The sequence below is a fragment of the Dreissena polymorpha genome, chromosome 16 (assembly GCF_020536995.1).
Source record: "Dreissena polymorpha isolate Duluth1 chromosome 16, UMN_Dpol_1.0, whole genome shotgun sequence".
Classification (NCBI taxonomy): Eukaryota; Metazoa; Mollusca; class Bivalvia; order Myida; family Dreissenidae; genus Dreissena; species Dreissena polymorpha.
The window spans coordinates 20626249-20644251 of record NC_068370.1 but is presented as its reverse complement, the minus strand read 5'-3'; the positions used below and the strand labels follow the sequence as shown (position 1 = coordinate 20644251).

The following is an 18003-nucleotide window of genomic DNA, read 5'->3' as shown; positions in this document are numbered from 1 at the left end:
TGTGCTTATATCCATCACCCGTGTGGTTTAAGGCCGTGAAAAAACGCCAGACTAACTAGGATACAAAAAGGACTGCACATGCGCAATGGAAGACAATCAAGCACAATCATTTTATTGAGAAACGTCCGACTGCTATGTAAGTTAAGATTGAGCAACGTTTGTATCCATTATTAAAATATATAACTGCAGTTGACAAATCACATTTGGTGAATAATATACACCGTGTAGAACTACGCTTATTGTTTATCTTCAAATTTACCAGGGTTCGTTCGCATATTTCTTAAATTCTCTGCACAGTGATAATATCCTTTCCTATAATTTCATCCGTTCCTATAAATAACAACCACCTTACTTAGGAACTCATTACATATCTATCATTAAACTGTATTATGTCTTAATGTAGAAAATTCTATCACAAGAATGTTGTTTTGGGGTCGAACACGTGTTAATTTTACATTTTGTTCGGATAAAATAAAATTTTGGCAAATACTAAGGACACTTTGATACACACGTTGTGTAAATGAAATAATTAATTAAAATATTCATGATGAAACAGTGTGTTGGTGTTTATTCGTCTATAAGAAGTTTAGTTTATGATTTATATCAAAACGATTATAATTGTTTGTGTGTTTCTTTTAACATTATGAATGAACAGCTTGATAGAAAAGGTAGACCAAATCCGGGTTTCTAGGTTGCCGTCCTAGTATTGGCCTGTTGCTCAGGAAATGCCCGATTTGTTAATTATTTTGCTTTTATTTTGTGGTAAAAACATACCAATTTGTATTAGTTGTCTTATTTGTGTGTGTTTTTCGTTTAGTAAAAGAGACATTTTTAGGTGGCCGAATATACCGGAAAAGACGTATTAAGTAAAAATGATCAGATGGGGAGAATTTAATATTATGTACTTAATACTGCAATGCCAATTTTATGACCATGCAAATGAATGTTTTTGGACTATTATATAAATTTTAGCCTTTACAAGTAATACTACTTGGATGTTAGAATTGTAAAACCAACTATTTAACCTCTGTTATGGCCATAGTGTTGGTCATAGAGCAGTAAATATCAACAGTTTGATGAATAAACTATCCTATTAGTTTCCTTAATAATGATGATAGTGGGATGGTGTCTGTACGGTGTCATTAATTGGTCTATATTTTTTGTATAGAATGCCCTATGTTATAAAAAAGCGTGCCGTCTTACCGGTGATCCACGTTGGCCCGTCTCCCCTGGACGTCCAGGCTCGCCCGGGGCTCCCTGGAACACAAGCAACGTGACAATATATATTGAAACACAACCAAAGGCATGTACTAGTAATAGGCACACAACTTACGGATTGTACTAGAAATAGACACACAACTGACTGCATATACTAGTAATGGACGCACAACTGACTGCATACCCGGTATACTAGTAATGGACAAACAACTGACTGCATATACTAGAAATGGACAAACAACTGACTGCAAATACTAGTAATGGACACGAAACAGACTGCATATACTAGTAATGGACAAACAACTGACTGCATATACTAGTAATGGACAAACAACTGACTGCAAATATTAGTAATGGACAAACAACCGACTGCACATACAAGTAATGGACAAACAACTAACTGCATATACTAGTAATGGACGCACAACTGACTGCATACCCGGTATACTAGTAATGGACAAACAACTGACTGCATATACTAGAAATGGACAAACAACTGACTGCAAATACTAGTAATGGACACGAAACAGACTGCATATACTAGTAATGGACAAACAACTGACTGCATATACTAGTAATGGACAAACAACTGACTGCAAATATTAGTAATGGACGAACAACCGACTGCATATACAAGTAATGGACAAACAACTAACTGCATATACTAGTAATGGACAAACAACTGACTGCATATACTAGTAATGGACAAACAACTGAAAGCAAATACTAGTAATGGACACGAAACAGACTGCCTAACTCGTAAGGTATACACAACTGACTGCAGGAAATTGTAATGGACACACAACTGACGGATTGTACTAGAAATAGACGCACAACTGACTGCATATACAAGTAATGGACAAACAAGTGACTGCATTTACTAGTAATGGACAAACAACTGACTGCATATACTAGTAATGGACAAACAACTGACTGCATATACTAGTAATGGACAAACAACTGACTGCATATACTAGAAATGGACAAACAACTGACTGCAAATATTAGTAATGGACAAACAACTGACTCCATATACTAGTAATGGACAAACAACTGACTGCCAATACAAGTAATTGACAAACAACTGACTGCATATACAAGTAATGGACAAACAACTGACTGCATATACTAGTAATGGACAAACAACTGACTGCATAAACTAGTAATGGACAAACAACTGACTGCATATACTAGTAATGGACAAACAACTGACTGCATATACTAGTAATGGGCAAACAATTAACTGCAAATTCTAGTAATTGACACGAAACTGACTGCATATATTCGTAAGGTATACACAACTGACTGCAGGTAATTGTAATGAACACACAACTGACGGATTGTACTAGAAATAGACGCACAACTGACTTCAGGTACTAGTAATAGACACGAAACTGACTACATATTCTCGTAAGGTATACACAACTGACTGCAGGTCCTTGTAATGGACACACAACTGGCGGATTGTACTAGAAAAAGATGCACAACTGACTGCAGGTCCTTGTAATGGACAAACAACTGACTGCAAATACTACTTATATACACAAACTGACTGTGTACACTACTAATAGGCCCACAACTGACTGTATACACAACTAATAGACATAAAGCTGACTGCATATACCACTTAAAGACACACACATGACGGCATATACTACTAAAAGACACATACCTGACTGCATATACTACTAATAGACACACACATGAGTGTGTACACTACGAGACACACAACGGACTGCATATACTAGTAATGGACACACCACTGACAGCACATACTAATATTGGACACGCAACTGACTGAAAATACTAGTAATAGATACACATCTGACTGCCTATCTAGTAATAGACACAACTGACTGCATATACTATCTATCTACACACAACTGACTGCATATATTACCTATAGACAATACTGACTGCATATACTACATATATACACTACTGACTGCATATACTACCTATAGACACACAACTGACTGCATATACTACCTATAGACACAATTTACTGCATATACTACATATAGACACTACTGACTGCATATACTACCTATAGACACTATTGACTGCATATACTACATATATACACCACTGACTGCCTATACTACCTATAAACACTACTGGATACATATACAATGTACTACCTATGGACACTACTGACTGCATATACTACCTATAGACACTTTTGACTGCATATACAACATATATACACTACTGACTGCATATACTACCTATAGACACTACTGACTACATACACGACCTATAGACACTACTGACTGCATATACTACCTTTAGACACTACTGACTCCATATACTACATATATACACTACTTACTACATATACTACCTATAGACACTACTGACTACATATACTAACTATAGACACTACTGACTGCATATACTACCTATAGACACAATTGACTGCATATACTACATATATACACTACTGACTGCATATACTACCTATAGACAAGCAACTGACTGTATATACTTCTCATAAAAACACAACTGACTGTATGTTCTAGTAATAGACACACAACTGACATATACTACCTATAGACACAACTGACTGCATATACTACATATAGACACAACAGACTGCATATACTACCTATAGACACTACTTACTGCATATACTACCTATAGACACATAAATGACTGCATATACTAGTCTACATATATACACTACTGACTGCATATACTACCTATAGACACAACTGACTGCATATACTACCTATACACAACTGACTGCATAGACTACCTATAGACACTACTGACTGCATATACTACCTATAGACAGTACTGACTGCATATACTACCTATAGACACAACTGACTGCATACACTACCTATAGACACTACTGACTGCATATACTACCTATAGACGCTACTAACTGCATATACTACCTATTGACACTACTGACTGCATATACTACCTATATACACAATTGACAGCATATACTACCTATAGACACAACTGACTGCATATACTACCTATAGACACAATTGACTGCATATACTACCTATAGACACAACTGACTGCATACACTACCTATAGACACAATTGACTGCATATACTACCCATGTTCACACAACTGACTGCATTACTACCTATAGACACTACTGACTGCATATACTACCTATAGACACACTACTGACTGCATATACTACATATAGACACTACTGACTGCATATACTACATATAGACACTACTAACTGCAAATACTACCTATAGACACAATTGACTGCATATACTGCCTATTGACACAACTGACTGTATATACTACCTATAGACACTACTGACTGCATATACTACCTATGGACACTACTGACTGCATATACTACCTATAGACACTACTGACTGCATATACTACCTATTGACACTACTGACTGCATATACTACCTATAGACACTACTGACTGCATATACTACCTATAGACACACTACTGACTGCATATATTACCTATAGACACACAACTGACTGCATATACTAGCTATAGACACTACTGACTACATATACTACCTTTAGACACACAACTGACTGCATATACTACCTATAGACACTACTGACTACATATACTACCTATTGACACTACTGACTGCATAAACTACCTATAGACACAACTGACTGCATACAATACCTATAGACACAATTGACTGCATATACTACCTATAGACACACAAATGACATATACTTCCTATAGACACAAATGACTGCATATTCTACCTAAAGACACAACTGACTGCATATACTACCTATAGACACAACTGACTGCATATACTACCTATAGACACTACTGACTGTATATACCACCTATAGCAACTACTGACTGCATATACTACATATAGACACTACTGACTGCATATACAACCTATAGACACACAACTGACTGCGTATACTACTCATAAAAACACAACTGACTGTATGTTCTAGTAATAGACACACAACTGACATATACTACCTAAAGACACAACTGACTGCATATACTACCTATAGACACTACTGACTGCATATACTACCTATAGACACAATTGACTGCATATACTACCTATGTACACACAACTGACTGCATATACTACCTATAGACACAACTGACTGCATATACTACCTATAGACACTACTGACTGGATATACTACCTATGGACACTACTGACTACATATACTACATATATACACTACTGACTGCATATACTACCTATAGACACTACTGACTGCTTATACTACCTTTAGACACACAACTGACTGCATATACTACTCATAAAAACACAACTGACTGTATGTTCTAGTAATAGACACACAACTGACATATACTACCTATAGACACTACTGACTGGATATACTACCTATAGACACTACTGACTACATATACTACATATATACACTACTGACTGCATATACTACCTATAGACACCACTGACTGCATATACTACCTATAAACACTACTGACTGCATATACTACCTATAGACACAACTGACTGCATATACTACCTATATAAACTACTGACTTCATATACTTCCTATAGACACTACTGACTGCATAAACTTCTTATAGACACAATTGACTGCATATACTACCTATATACACACAACAGACTGCATATACTACCTTTAGACACAACTGACTGCATATACTACCTATAGACACAACTGACTGCATAAACTACCTATAGACACTACTGACTGCATATACTACCTATAGACACTACTGACTACATATACTACCTATAGACACTACTGACTGCATATACTACATATAGACACTACTGACTGCATATACTACCTATGAACACAACTGACTGCATATACCACCTATAGACACTACTGACTACATATACTACCTATAGACACTACTGACTGCATATACTACCTATAGACACAATTGACTGCATATACTACCCATAGACACTACTGACTGCATATACTACCTATATACACTACTGACTACATATACTACCTATAAACACTACTGACTGCAAATACTACCTATAGACACAATTGACTGCATATACTACCTATAGACACTACTGATTGCATATACTGCCTATATACACACAACTGACTGCATATACTACCTATAGACACAACAGACTGCAGACACTACCTATAGACACAACTGACTGCATATACCACCTATAGACACTACTCACTGCATATTACACCTATAGACACTACTGACTGCTTATACTACCTATAGACACTACTGACTGCATATACTACCTATAGACACATAACTGACTGCATATACCACCTATAGACACTACTGACTGCATAGACTACCTATAGACACTACTGACTACATATACTACCTATAGACACCCAACTGACTGCATATTCTACCTTGACACTACTGACTGCATATAATACCTATAGACACTACTTACTGCATATACTACCTATAGACACTACTGACTGCATATACTACCTATAGGCACTTCTGACTGCATATACTACCTATAGACACTACTGACTGCATATACTTCCTATAGACACAACTGACTCCATATACTACATATAGACACAACAGACTGCATACACTACCTATAGACACTACTGACTGCATATACTACCTATTGCAACTACTGACTGCATAAACTACCTATAGACACACTACTTACCGCATATACTACCTATATACACTACTTACTGCATATACTACTTATAGACACTACTGGCTGCATTGCTATCTATAGACACTACTGACTGCATATACTACCTATAGACACTACTGACTGCTTATACTACCTATAGACACTACTGACTGCAAATAATACCTATAGACACATAATTGACTGCATATACCAATTATAGACACTACTGACTGCATATACTACCTATAGACACTACTGACTACATATACTACCTATAAACACACAACTGACTGCATATACTACCTATAGACACTTCAGACTGCATATACTACCTATAGATACTACTGACTGCATATACTACTTATAGACACTACTGACTGCATATACTACCTAAAGACACTACTGACTACATATACTACCTATAGCTACTACTGACTACATATACTACCTATAGACACTAATGACTGCATACACTACCTTTAGACACTACTGACTGCATACACTACCTATAGACACTACTGACTATATGTACTACCTATAGACACTACTGACTACATATACTAGCTATAGACACTACTGACTACACATACTACCTATAGACACTACTGACTGCATACACTACCTATAGACACTACTGACTGCATACACTACCTATAGACACTACTGACTACATATACTACCTTGACACTACTGACTGCATATACTACCTAGACACTACTGACTGCATATACTACCTATAGACACTTCTGACTGCATATACTACCTATAGACACTACTGACTGCATATACTAGCTATATACACTACTGACTGCAGTTACTAGCTATAGACACAACTGACTGCATATACTACCTATAGACACTACTGACTGCATATACTAGTAAAAGAAACACAACTGAGTATATATACATGCACTACTCATAGCCACGCAACTGGCTGCATATAAAATGCCATGTGTCTTCTTAGGGATCACAGTAATCTGTTATTTGTATGGTTCTGCTGTGAAGTGTATCCCCCTCCCGATTATATCTGTTGATGATTACTTGTAACTTTATGTTATTAACCTCTCGATAATCTGCCCTATGTTGTGTGGAGAAGCGTTGTTTTCTTATGCGGTTGTTGATGTCACCATCGATATATCATATATATATAGATATGCAATTGAGTCTTACCGCGTCTCCTTGCTCGCCCTGCAGTCCGTCTCTTCCCGGGGGTCCCTGCAAGGAACACACACACACGTACACATAAACACTGCAAACAAAACAGTGGGTAAAGGTAATCTATAAACTATGAATATGCACTCAGATTGAATGGAGAGATAATTATACCGTTATCTACATTTTAATGTGAATGCTGGAACAAAATGCACATATATATAAATTTTATATATGATTTCTCATGCTCATAGGTACATTAAGACCATGTTGGTACCAAGCATAATGTTTTGACAGAAATTGTTGTCAATAAATATTGTTTGCATCAGTTTAAACTAAAGTGTTGAATAAAGCCGTTATCCTATTCATTGACATTCGCTTTTCCGCTACTGTTAAGTTTAACAGCCGGACAGGGCGACCCAGTTTCACGCACACGGTGTGCATACTCACCGGCTCTCCTGGCTTCCCTTCAGCTCCTGGATCTCCAGGCATCCCTGGTGCGCCCTGCAACATACACACGAGTTCACATGTCTGTCCTATATACAGCGCTCAAAATAAGATGAATTTTGTTATATAAACTTTTTGCCAAGCTATATCGAAATATAATTAAATTGTTCTACGCTTGTATGCCTATACATCATTTGCAAAATGATACGTGGTTCTCAATGGAACAGCAATACACATTGTAATATATGCGTACATGTTGTAAAAATACATGCATGCATTTATAAGCGACTCTAACAGTATAACAAGCTCCGCTTACTGATTCTCCTCGTGTCCCTTGTTCCCCTCGCGGTCCTGGCGTTCCCGGTGGTCCCTACAGGAAGTAGAGTGGACATTTAGCACGTGACAGCACGGATACATACCTCGAATATTTAGTATTGCAAAAATACAAACCGCACATGAAACTGAGAATACTATTATGCATACACGTCAAATTATATATTACTATACTAGACACTTAACGTGACATAAATCTACACGAACATTGAAAACTGTATTCTTGAATAAAAGTTATTATTAATGTTTTTGTCTTTAGTCAAAATAAAATATACATAGAGCACGAAAATACAAAATAAAAACACAAACAACGCAAACAATATGAAGCATTGTACGTCTTGAAGCATAAACGCTCGCATGCAAAGGGTGTTCGATAATGCGCCGGTCTATAGGAGTCGGATTGTACGAGCTTGCTTGCGACATGATGTTTTAAGACGCAAATGCGGTACCGAATACTACTTCATGAAATACCTTGCGCACACTACACTACTAGCCTGCATAGGTCCACACACGCTGAAACGCAGTCGCATGCCAGACTGATGTCAACTGCTCATCTAGTTAAGATTTGCATTTAACTATACACTAACAACGAAATTAATTGATATATGTGTTGATATAGCAGCCTAGGCCATGGGTATGTTGTCCGGTGCGTTATTTGTAAATTGGCCAGCCGACTGTTTCACTTACCAATATGGGTCTTCCATAGAGCAGGCAAACAATTGAGAAATACTTATGACTTAATATAAAGCGCTAGACACGCATACAGGGTTCAATACAGTCGCAAGCATATGCAAGCGGGTCTCAACTATGTCGGAAATAAAAACGTCTAGCCAAACGTAACATTCCGTGGCATACAATGTTAACTATGGTTAATGATGAGTTAGGGTGTCTTGGATACACACTATACATAAAAAAGATAGTGTTGTATTGCATAAAACTATTTTCAATAATAAATGGATATAAAACCAGTATAAGTCAGTGAAATGTATGTTCAACATAATTGCCCATGTATGATTTGATTTTTTAAAAGTATTTTATCACTTTGTTCAATTTTTCACATTCTTCAAAGACTGTATAAGAAGAAATTCATGGTACAGGAAATTTAATAATATACAGAATTTAGTTCTGGCTACATGTTAAAATAAAGTGTGTGAAGTAGCATAATGTGCCATGCAAGAATTACAATGAGGTAGTACTCGGAACTGTTCGACGTATTCTTCCAATACCCCTTCATCGTCGAAGTCTCGCAGCGACCTCATCTCGGCCGGGGGTCCGGGAGGCCCGGCGGGCCCCTGCAATCCGCACAGATATAGATGATAACCTCAATGAGGCGGAATAGCACACTTCCAAAACGTGAATAATGAATACGGCATGAGTACGAGTGTGAGAAGATAATACCATCTATAACAATTATGTTCAATAGCTTTTACATATACAGAACATTATTTACTGTACATTTATTATTTAAAATAACATTACTTTCTTTCTAAGATCTTGTTCAAATCTATTACTATTTTGAATAAAAACATATTTATGCATGTACAATGTATCAGTGTATATTCGGCTACTGACCACGCCTCCGCGCTCGCCCTTCTGCCCGTCCAGTCCTGGAAGCCCCCGCTCGCCCCTCGTACCCTGCAGACACACAGAAATCCCAACCGTTACACTCATGTCAAAGGTATTATTCGGATAATACGTGTACAAAACTAGAACAGAGAGCTTTTACCCAAACAACTACAAAGTTCAATAATGTGATTGTAGAGCAACTCACTGGTTCTCCCGGCATCCCTGGAAGTCCGTCCTTGCCCTGAAATACATGGCAGAGACACACGGGTTGGTTTGCATAGTCCAGCCAGTTAATGTTTAAACCCCAAATACGCGCATCCATTTAAATCATGACGTGGTTTTATACTGTTTGTAATAAATACAAAAAAAAAGGTTTCAATAAAGTTCAAAATTAACAATCGCTGATTAATGAAATCCGAATTTCAAATTATGATGCACATAAGAGCCGCTGTACCGGATCTCCCCTCGGTCCCACGGCCCCTTCCGGTCCCCTTTCCCCGGGCTTGCCCTGCAAATAGCAAGCAGTCCAATAACACACAACGACAAACTTTGTTTCCGGTCACTTAGCGGGTATTGAGAGGTTTGTAGCTTTAACAAGAGCTGTCAGAGGACAGCGCGCTCGACCATTCGAGTGCTGGATAGTATAACGGAAGCCATCATGGGGAAATTGTTCATATTCAATAAGGTCAAGGTAATATAGTCATATTCAAAGTGGAAGAGGACCATAATTGAAACATATTGATCGCTTATGTTTTAAAGAAGTTGTACTTTATAGACGATTCTGAGTTCAGGTATATTTTCCACAATCTCTTGAACATTTGCAATAACATAAAACAAACTAATAAGATTTTATTTCAAGTTTGATAGCAATAGCCTTGGTGGGGTGTTTGGACAATCCTTCAAGTAAATAAATATTTGTGGATTTTTATTACCATGTTTTAAAGATTTTTTTTTATTTGTTTGGGTGGGGGGGTTGGGTGGGGGTTAGAGAGGGTGGGGGGTATAATGTGGGTATGTGGTCATTTATTAGATGATCTTTCAAAAATAAAAAAAAAGGAAAACAAACTAATTTTTTTTTTTGGGGGGGGGGGGAGGGGGGTGATGGATTCTGGGGTGGGGCGTGAGGGTGGTTTGGACGGAGTCCATTGTGGTATGTCAGGTAAGTGTTGTTATGTCAAAGTATGAATCAAATCAGATCATAAATAAAGAAGTTATGGCAATTTAATTAAAATTTATTAATTTGACCTTGAGAGTCAAGGTCATTCAAAGGTCAAAGTCAAATTCAACTTGCCAGGTACAGTACCCTCATGATAGTAAGAAATTATTTGAAGTTTGAAAGCAATAGCATTGATACTTAAGAACTAAAGTGGATCTAAACACTTTTTTTCAAAATATTCAAAGTTACTAAGAAAAAAGGGTCATAATTCAGTTAAAATGCCAACCAGAGTTATGCAACTTGCCATGTACAGTCCCCTTACGATAGTTAGCGTGTTTTCCAAGTCTGAAAGCAATAGCTATGATACTTTAGGAGTAAAATGGACCAAAACACAAAACTTAACCAAATGTTAAATTATCTAAGTATAAAAGGGGCCATAATGCCAGTCAGAGTTACATTACTTTGCATGCACAGTTCCCTTATGATAGTTAGTAAGTGTTGCAAGTATGAAAGCAATAGCTTTGATACTTTATGAATAAAATGAAGTATGTAAAATATACAAGCAATATGACAAGGTACATAGAAAATAGTTGAGGTGGTACGCAAACTTTAACATAGATTTATCAATAATATGCATATTCCTAGTGGAACAAGGGTCATAATTCTTACAAAATCCTTGTTGCAGTTGACTGCTTCTGTTTTTAGATTGGGGCCATGTTGGTAAAGAAGTATTCAAAATATGAAAGCAATATGTCAAGGCACATAGAAAATATTTGAGGTGGTACGCAAAATTTAACATAGATATATCAATAATATGCATATTCTAAGTGAAAAAAGGGCCATAATTCTTACAAAAAGCTTGTTGTCTGCTCTTGTTTATAGGTTGGGGTCATGTAGGTAAAGAAGTATGCAAAATATAAAAGTAATATGTCAACGGACATAAGAAATATTTGAGGTGGTACGCACACTTTAACATTCCAACGCTCACCGTAACGGGAACGCCGACACCGTGGTGAGTAAGGTAGCTCCACTATATATATTTCATATATAATAGTCGAGCTAAAAATCGATGTAGTCTAGTTTTGAATACATATTTGTTTCTACGAAAGTTAATACAGTATCGTGTTATGTCAGCTCAGCGTAGATGTTATTCATAAATGGCTCATTATTTGAAACTTACATGTATATTCTGGTTGACATATTATTTTGTTCTTTACTAAATCAAGAATTACTTTGTTCGTTTGTTTTGTTGTTGTTTTGTGGTGAAAAATTATTTCAGAAATCGTTGATATGAGAAATTGAAATAGACACATAATTTTACCGGATGTCCGTCCACTCCATCATGGCCTTGTTTGCCCGTCTCCCCCGGAGAACCCTACACGTTAAACGACATAATTGACAGACATGATACGTGTTGAGTTCAGCTGAAGTATCGTTCAGAGCAAAAAGTCATTTATTCGCATCATCATCACCCGAAAAAGCAGGGCAGATATGTTGGCTAACGATTTCCACTACAATACGAAAATGCAATGACATGCTGAAATCTTCCAAATCTCAATGAACAATTATTTCTTTATGTAATAATTGTTAATACAGGAATAAGGTAATAAGGAATAATATAGTGATGGGAAACTTGATATTTATTTAAGTGTATTTAGTAAAAATGATCGAAAACTCAACCTAGAAAGCCAGTTTAACCAAAGCACGGAAGGTACTACAGTCATCCGCTTGTTAATAACCTTGTGGGCACAACCTACTGTTCCATTTTTTTTGAAGACCGAAGTTAGGTTTACACCAAATACAAGAATGCCCGCTATTTAAACAATAGCGAACAACTTCAATGACTTCAGCTCTTGATTGTTTCGTGACATTGTGTATAACGTTATCAATAACTTTTACTATGATAAAAACCAACTCATTGCGCGTAGAATATGCTTATACAACGTGGCTATTTCTTATTAATAGTCGGTAATTGCTTATTAATAGTCGGTAATTGTTTCTTATAAACCTCTGAGATCCGCACATAAACATTGGCTAATAGTAAGCGCAACGCGCTAAAATAGTTAGTGGGGGTATAATTGTATTATATAACTGTAATATTTGAATCTGTAATCATCACGTGGTGTGTAATGGCGGAACGGATTGGCCAAGAGCTACTCTCAGAATCAGTTCAATCGATGATTTGAAAACTGCACAAACTTCTACAGGCCATGTACTGAATAAAGCCACAGTTGTCTCCCTTTAACGACTTACTTTATTCGGGGACTACTGTTGCTATAGTTACATACCGGTTCTCCTGGCCTCCCTGGTTCGCCCTGTCTTCCAGCCTCGCCCTTTAACACACATACATTAACGTAAGTGACTCGAACAGCGACAATATTTAAGGTAAACAATATTGCGTATAGAAGTGCTTTAGATGAGAATAGACGATATCTGTTAAGTACATGTTAAGGTGTTAAACATGTGCAAAGAGAGTATATTGCATATCTGCTCCGGCTACTTACTGCCACTCCCCGGGGTCCTTCCAGTCCCTGTGGCCCCGCTGGTCCTATCGGCCCCTAAATCACGATCAATAGCATATCGACTTTAGTTTGCAGCATGGCGCGGAAATATCTCTTAAAGAACTTTGGCATAAACTTTTTATAATGTTTCCTGCACGGTTCTTAAATTACAAGTGTTAAATTATGGACATAAAAAGTAAATACATTGTAAACATGACACATTTACTTTAAAGTAAAAAAGCCGGAAAACACGATTACTCACAGGAACTTGCTGTATTTCTTGTTGAATGTCGTTAGATGCTACACTCTGAAAAAAGTAACATTACAACATGAAAGTTGTGGCCAATATATAATAAATGTGTTGATATTTACTACATTGTAAGCAAAGACTGTACTTGTGAGCGAGAACTAGGCGATATCACTTTATGTTTGATAAAGGTTTTCCCGTGAAGTGCGTTTGTTTCGTTTGTTCTCAGCTAACTGCATGTGTACAAACCACAGGCCCGGGGGGTCCGGGTGGGCCTTGAATCCCCTGTATGCCAGGCGAGCCGTCCCTTCCCTGCAACAGAACCGGTACGAATGTATTTACCGAAACTAATGTGGCTATGAAAACAACACAAAACTAGATAAACACATAGTAACAATATCAACATTATCTGATTGTTGTTCACAGACTTCAAGCTAAGTCAAATGCAGTGGATCGCGTATTCAAGTGCATATGGCTAAATAGGCAGTATACTTGAACACATGACATATGCAAGATCCCTTATTATTATTGATTTAATTGCAAAACTAATGCTATGCACTGGGGAGACAGCATGGGGTCGCTAAATACATGACATCGATGTTTATTCTATTGAACGACTTACAGCCGGTCCTTCCGGTCCGCGCTCGCCTCTCTCTCCCGGATCGCCTTTATCTCCCTACAAGTAAATATTCTGTGTAGATATGCGGAAACAACGGTACGTGTGCACAGGATGAGTAAATTTAGGAAAACATACGAGCAAAAGCAATATATTATGAAATTATATGCCGAATATTGAATTCCTCTTTGTGACGATATGTTGGCCTATATGTTGGTATATGCTGTTGTTTGATTTACAAGTATTCAAGAATGGTCAAAGGACATCCAGTGTTGGACAGAACTTACCTTCGTTCCGGGTGTGCCATCTACGCCACTTGCCCCTGGGTTACCCTGAAGCCGGAATGTTTGTACATGTTTTAAATTGTGTTTCTTTACATGATTCATAACACATTCGTGAAAAACAACAACACAATGGCAAAAATGTAATCAATCAAACAAAATCAGTTCACATTATAATAACAAATCACACATAGATTAAGGTAATTGCCAATCCATGTACTTACGTCATATCCAGGCGATCCTGGTTCCCCTGGTGGACCCCTCTGACCGGGCGGTCCGACAATCTACAAACAGACAAATTTAAATTAATCACAAGTGCCAACATACAATTTTGTATATACTTGATCGTTAAAATAGCCATATAATGTTGATAAACTCGTACCTATTCTTATCAGGAACATCTTCTACACGTGAATAATCCACGCGATCTATCTTGATGCATGCTCAATTATATTCATAGCAACGATTCGTGCCGTACTGGCGCGCTACTCACCGACTCGCCGGGGATTCCTGGCAGACCCGGTTCACCGGAAACACCGGGATCACCTCGGTCACCCTGAAATACAGCGCAGTACGTATGTCAGAATGACTATACTGACATCGACGCATATTTTACAGCGTTAAGTGCAAAATATAGATTAAGGAGTGATTGGCGTGAAATTTTGGTTTAATTTAAAGGAGCCTTTTCACGTTTGGTAAATTGAAAAAAAAATAAATGTTTCAGATTCGCAAATTTTCGTTTTAGTTATGATATTTGTGAGGAAACAGTAATACTGTACATTTACCATTTTCTATAATATTCATTATTATGCATCTTTTGACGATTTAAAAACCTAAAAATTATTAAGAGTTGAAACGCGAAACGATTGAATCATTTGGAGAGTTCTGTTGTTGTCGTTATAAATTGTGACACTACAAGGATCGCTTATATAAAGTATAAAATACATAATTTACTGTATGAGCACGGAGCGCTGAGTGGTCTGAACGTTAGACCTTAACTCCAGGGGTCAGTGGTTCGAGCCCAGATGAGGGTTGCTATTTTTCTTTCTTTAATTCTATTCTTTTTTTACTGGAGCTTTTCAGATCAAATGTTTACATTTATCAATATAAAGCATTTAAAGACAAACTTCAATACACGCCAAAATCTGTGAAAAGGTCCATTTAATATAGCTTGGAGGTCACTTCTGAAGTTGAACTTGTAACTTAAGAAAAGTCAAGTTAATGTTTTGTATTTATTTTGAGCTTTAGACGATCGAGCTGCAATAAACTGATACACACTGAAGGTAAATATGAAGTGTAACATGAACACCCCTCCTGCTTTGTGTCAGTAGGATTATACTTCTCATTTCACACGCATCAATACGGTCAAGATTCACAAGGATCTTCGAATACTATGGGGGGGGGGGGGGGCTTAAATAACTTTGATGCAGGATAATTATTTATTGATCTTAAAATTCTGCTAAGCACATTTTGTTAAATGGAATGCATATATGTATTTCAGTGAAAAAAAGTGAAAACGACCTCTATACCTTCTTGCCGGCCGCTCCTGGCTCGCCTTGTTGCCCAGGCTCCCCCGTGTTACCCTGAGAGAGTTGGAGAGGCAATAAACATGATTTGTATTGTATACATACATCCAGATAGAATTACTCTTCCTACTGACCATTGGACTCTTTCCTAATATTTAAGTATTATTAACCCGGCATCGTACACAGATTGGTTTATTCACTTAATTCAAGATTTACTGAATACCTTGTCATCATCAGTCTAAAAACACAACAATACCCCGTATAATCATGTACACATTTAGTATGACCAAAGACGATTACAAATGTTCCTTATTAGACATAACGACTATATTGAGGTCAGCTAGTTCAGTACCTGTTTTCCTGGTTTGCCGGCCAGCCCTGGGATGCCGTCCTCGCCAGAGAAACCCTACAACCGTTACTATAGTTACAAGAGACACTGTCATTTTATCATAGTCTTTATTGAACTAAGTCTATGATTGCTTAAAAATACTTTCTCGGTTAAATAAAACATGTATTTTCATATACATTATAGGCGGGATGTACTTTATAAATAGCCATGCCCATTACACGGCGAAGTGGTTGCTATGGAAACATACGTACCCGTTCTCCTTGCGCACCTGGAAGTCCCGGAGCCCCCGGCTCCCCAGTAGCGCCCTGAGGTGAAACAGACAGCCAGATATTATAATCGGCAGCAATTAGACAACTAAACTCATAGGCGGGTTACATCAGTTGTCTATATGACAACAAACTTTGATAAACCCTACCCAGTCGCCTGTATTAACCTGTATAAATTTATCAATTTTGTTTAATGATTCTCACTTGTATTCGTTTAACCGAAAAATTGTCAAGCATTCTTTATGTTTTTTTTTTGATAAACTCTGATTAACTGTTCAATATCCAAAACATGATTTCGGTTTGTTAGACTCACATCTCTGCCTGGTTTTCCCGGTGTGCCCTCCTCCCCCTTGTCGCCATCTTCTCCCGGCGGTCCTCGCGGTCCCGCTGGGCCAGTTAACCCTGGAAGACCCGGTGGGCCCTGACATAACAAACAAATGACAGTGACTTGTTCAGCGTAACACATTTCGCTAGAATTTCATTAAGTATTGCAATATTTAGATGACTCTACATTCAGTTGATAACGCCATGCGGTCCGTACCTGTTCTCCCTTCTCCCCATCCCTACCGGGGGGACATGTGACCGACTCACATAAGGTACTTGCCGGCTGGTCACCTCTGCTCTTGCTCACCTGAAACAGCACAAGGGGCGTGCCATCATCTAAGCTTTACTCGGACTTAAAATCGCACGCAAACACAATGTCTTGTTTAACACAACGGGTGAGGATGAAATGTTTGAAATAGGTTTTGCAGATATGACG

General features: G+C 37.5%; 1 protein-coding gene across 6 annotated transcripts in view; it reads right to left on the bottom strand.

Moving 5' to 3' along the window:
* The window catches only part of LOC127862093 (collagen alpha-2(IX) chain-like), a 78903-nt gene that overhangs the window by 13364 nt on the left and 47536 nt on the right, over positions 1–18003 (bottom strand). For 5 of the 6 annotated variants that reach the window (XM_052401057.1, XM_052401062.1, XM_052401058.1 and 2 more), the window contains 22 exons: positions 17785–17874; positions 17557–17664; positions 17229–17282; positions 16981–17034; positions 16632–16685; positions 15596–15658; positions 15327–15386; positions 15109–15153; positions 14828–14881; positions 14455–14517; positions 14221–14265; positions 13962–14015; positions 13746–13790; positions 12779–12832; positions 10756–10809; positions 10507–10542; positions 10308–10370; positions 9932–10027; positions 8719–8772; positions 8406–8459; positions 7974–8018; positions 1204–1257 (listed from right to left, as the gene is read on the bottom strand). In XM_052401057.1, coding sequence (XP_052257017.1) covers positions 1204–1257; positions 7974–8018; positions 8406–8459; positions 8719–8772; positions 9932–10027; positions 10308–10370; positions 10507–10542; positions 10756–10809; positions 12779–12832; positions 13746–13790; positions 13962–14015; positions 14221–14265; positions 14455–14517; positions 14828–14881; positions 15109–15153; positions 15327–15386; positions 15596–15658; positions 16632–16685; positions 16981–17034; positions 17229–17282; positions 17557–17664; positions 17785–17874 — 1299 coding nt within the window. The remainder of the gene's footprint in view (positions 1–1203; positions 1258–7973; positions 8019–8405; positions 8460–8718; positions 8773–9931; positions 10028–10307; positions 10371–10506; positions 10543–10755; positions 10810–12778; positions 12833–13745; positions 13791–13961; positions 14016–14220; positions 14266–14454; positions 14518–14827; positions 14882–15108; positions 15154–15326; positions 15387–15595; positions 15659–16631; positions 16686–16980; positions 17035–17228; positions 17283–17556; positions 17665–17784; positions 17875–18003) is intronic. The other variant, XM_052401061.1, reaches the window with a different exon arrangement.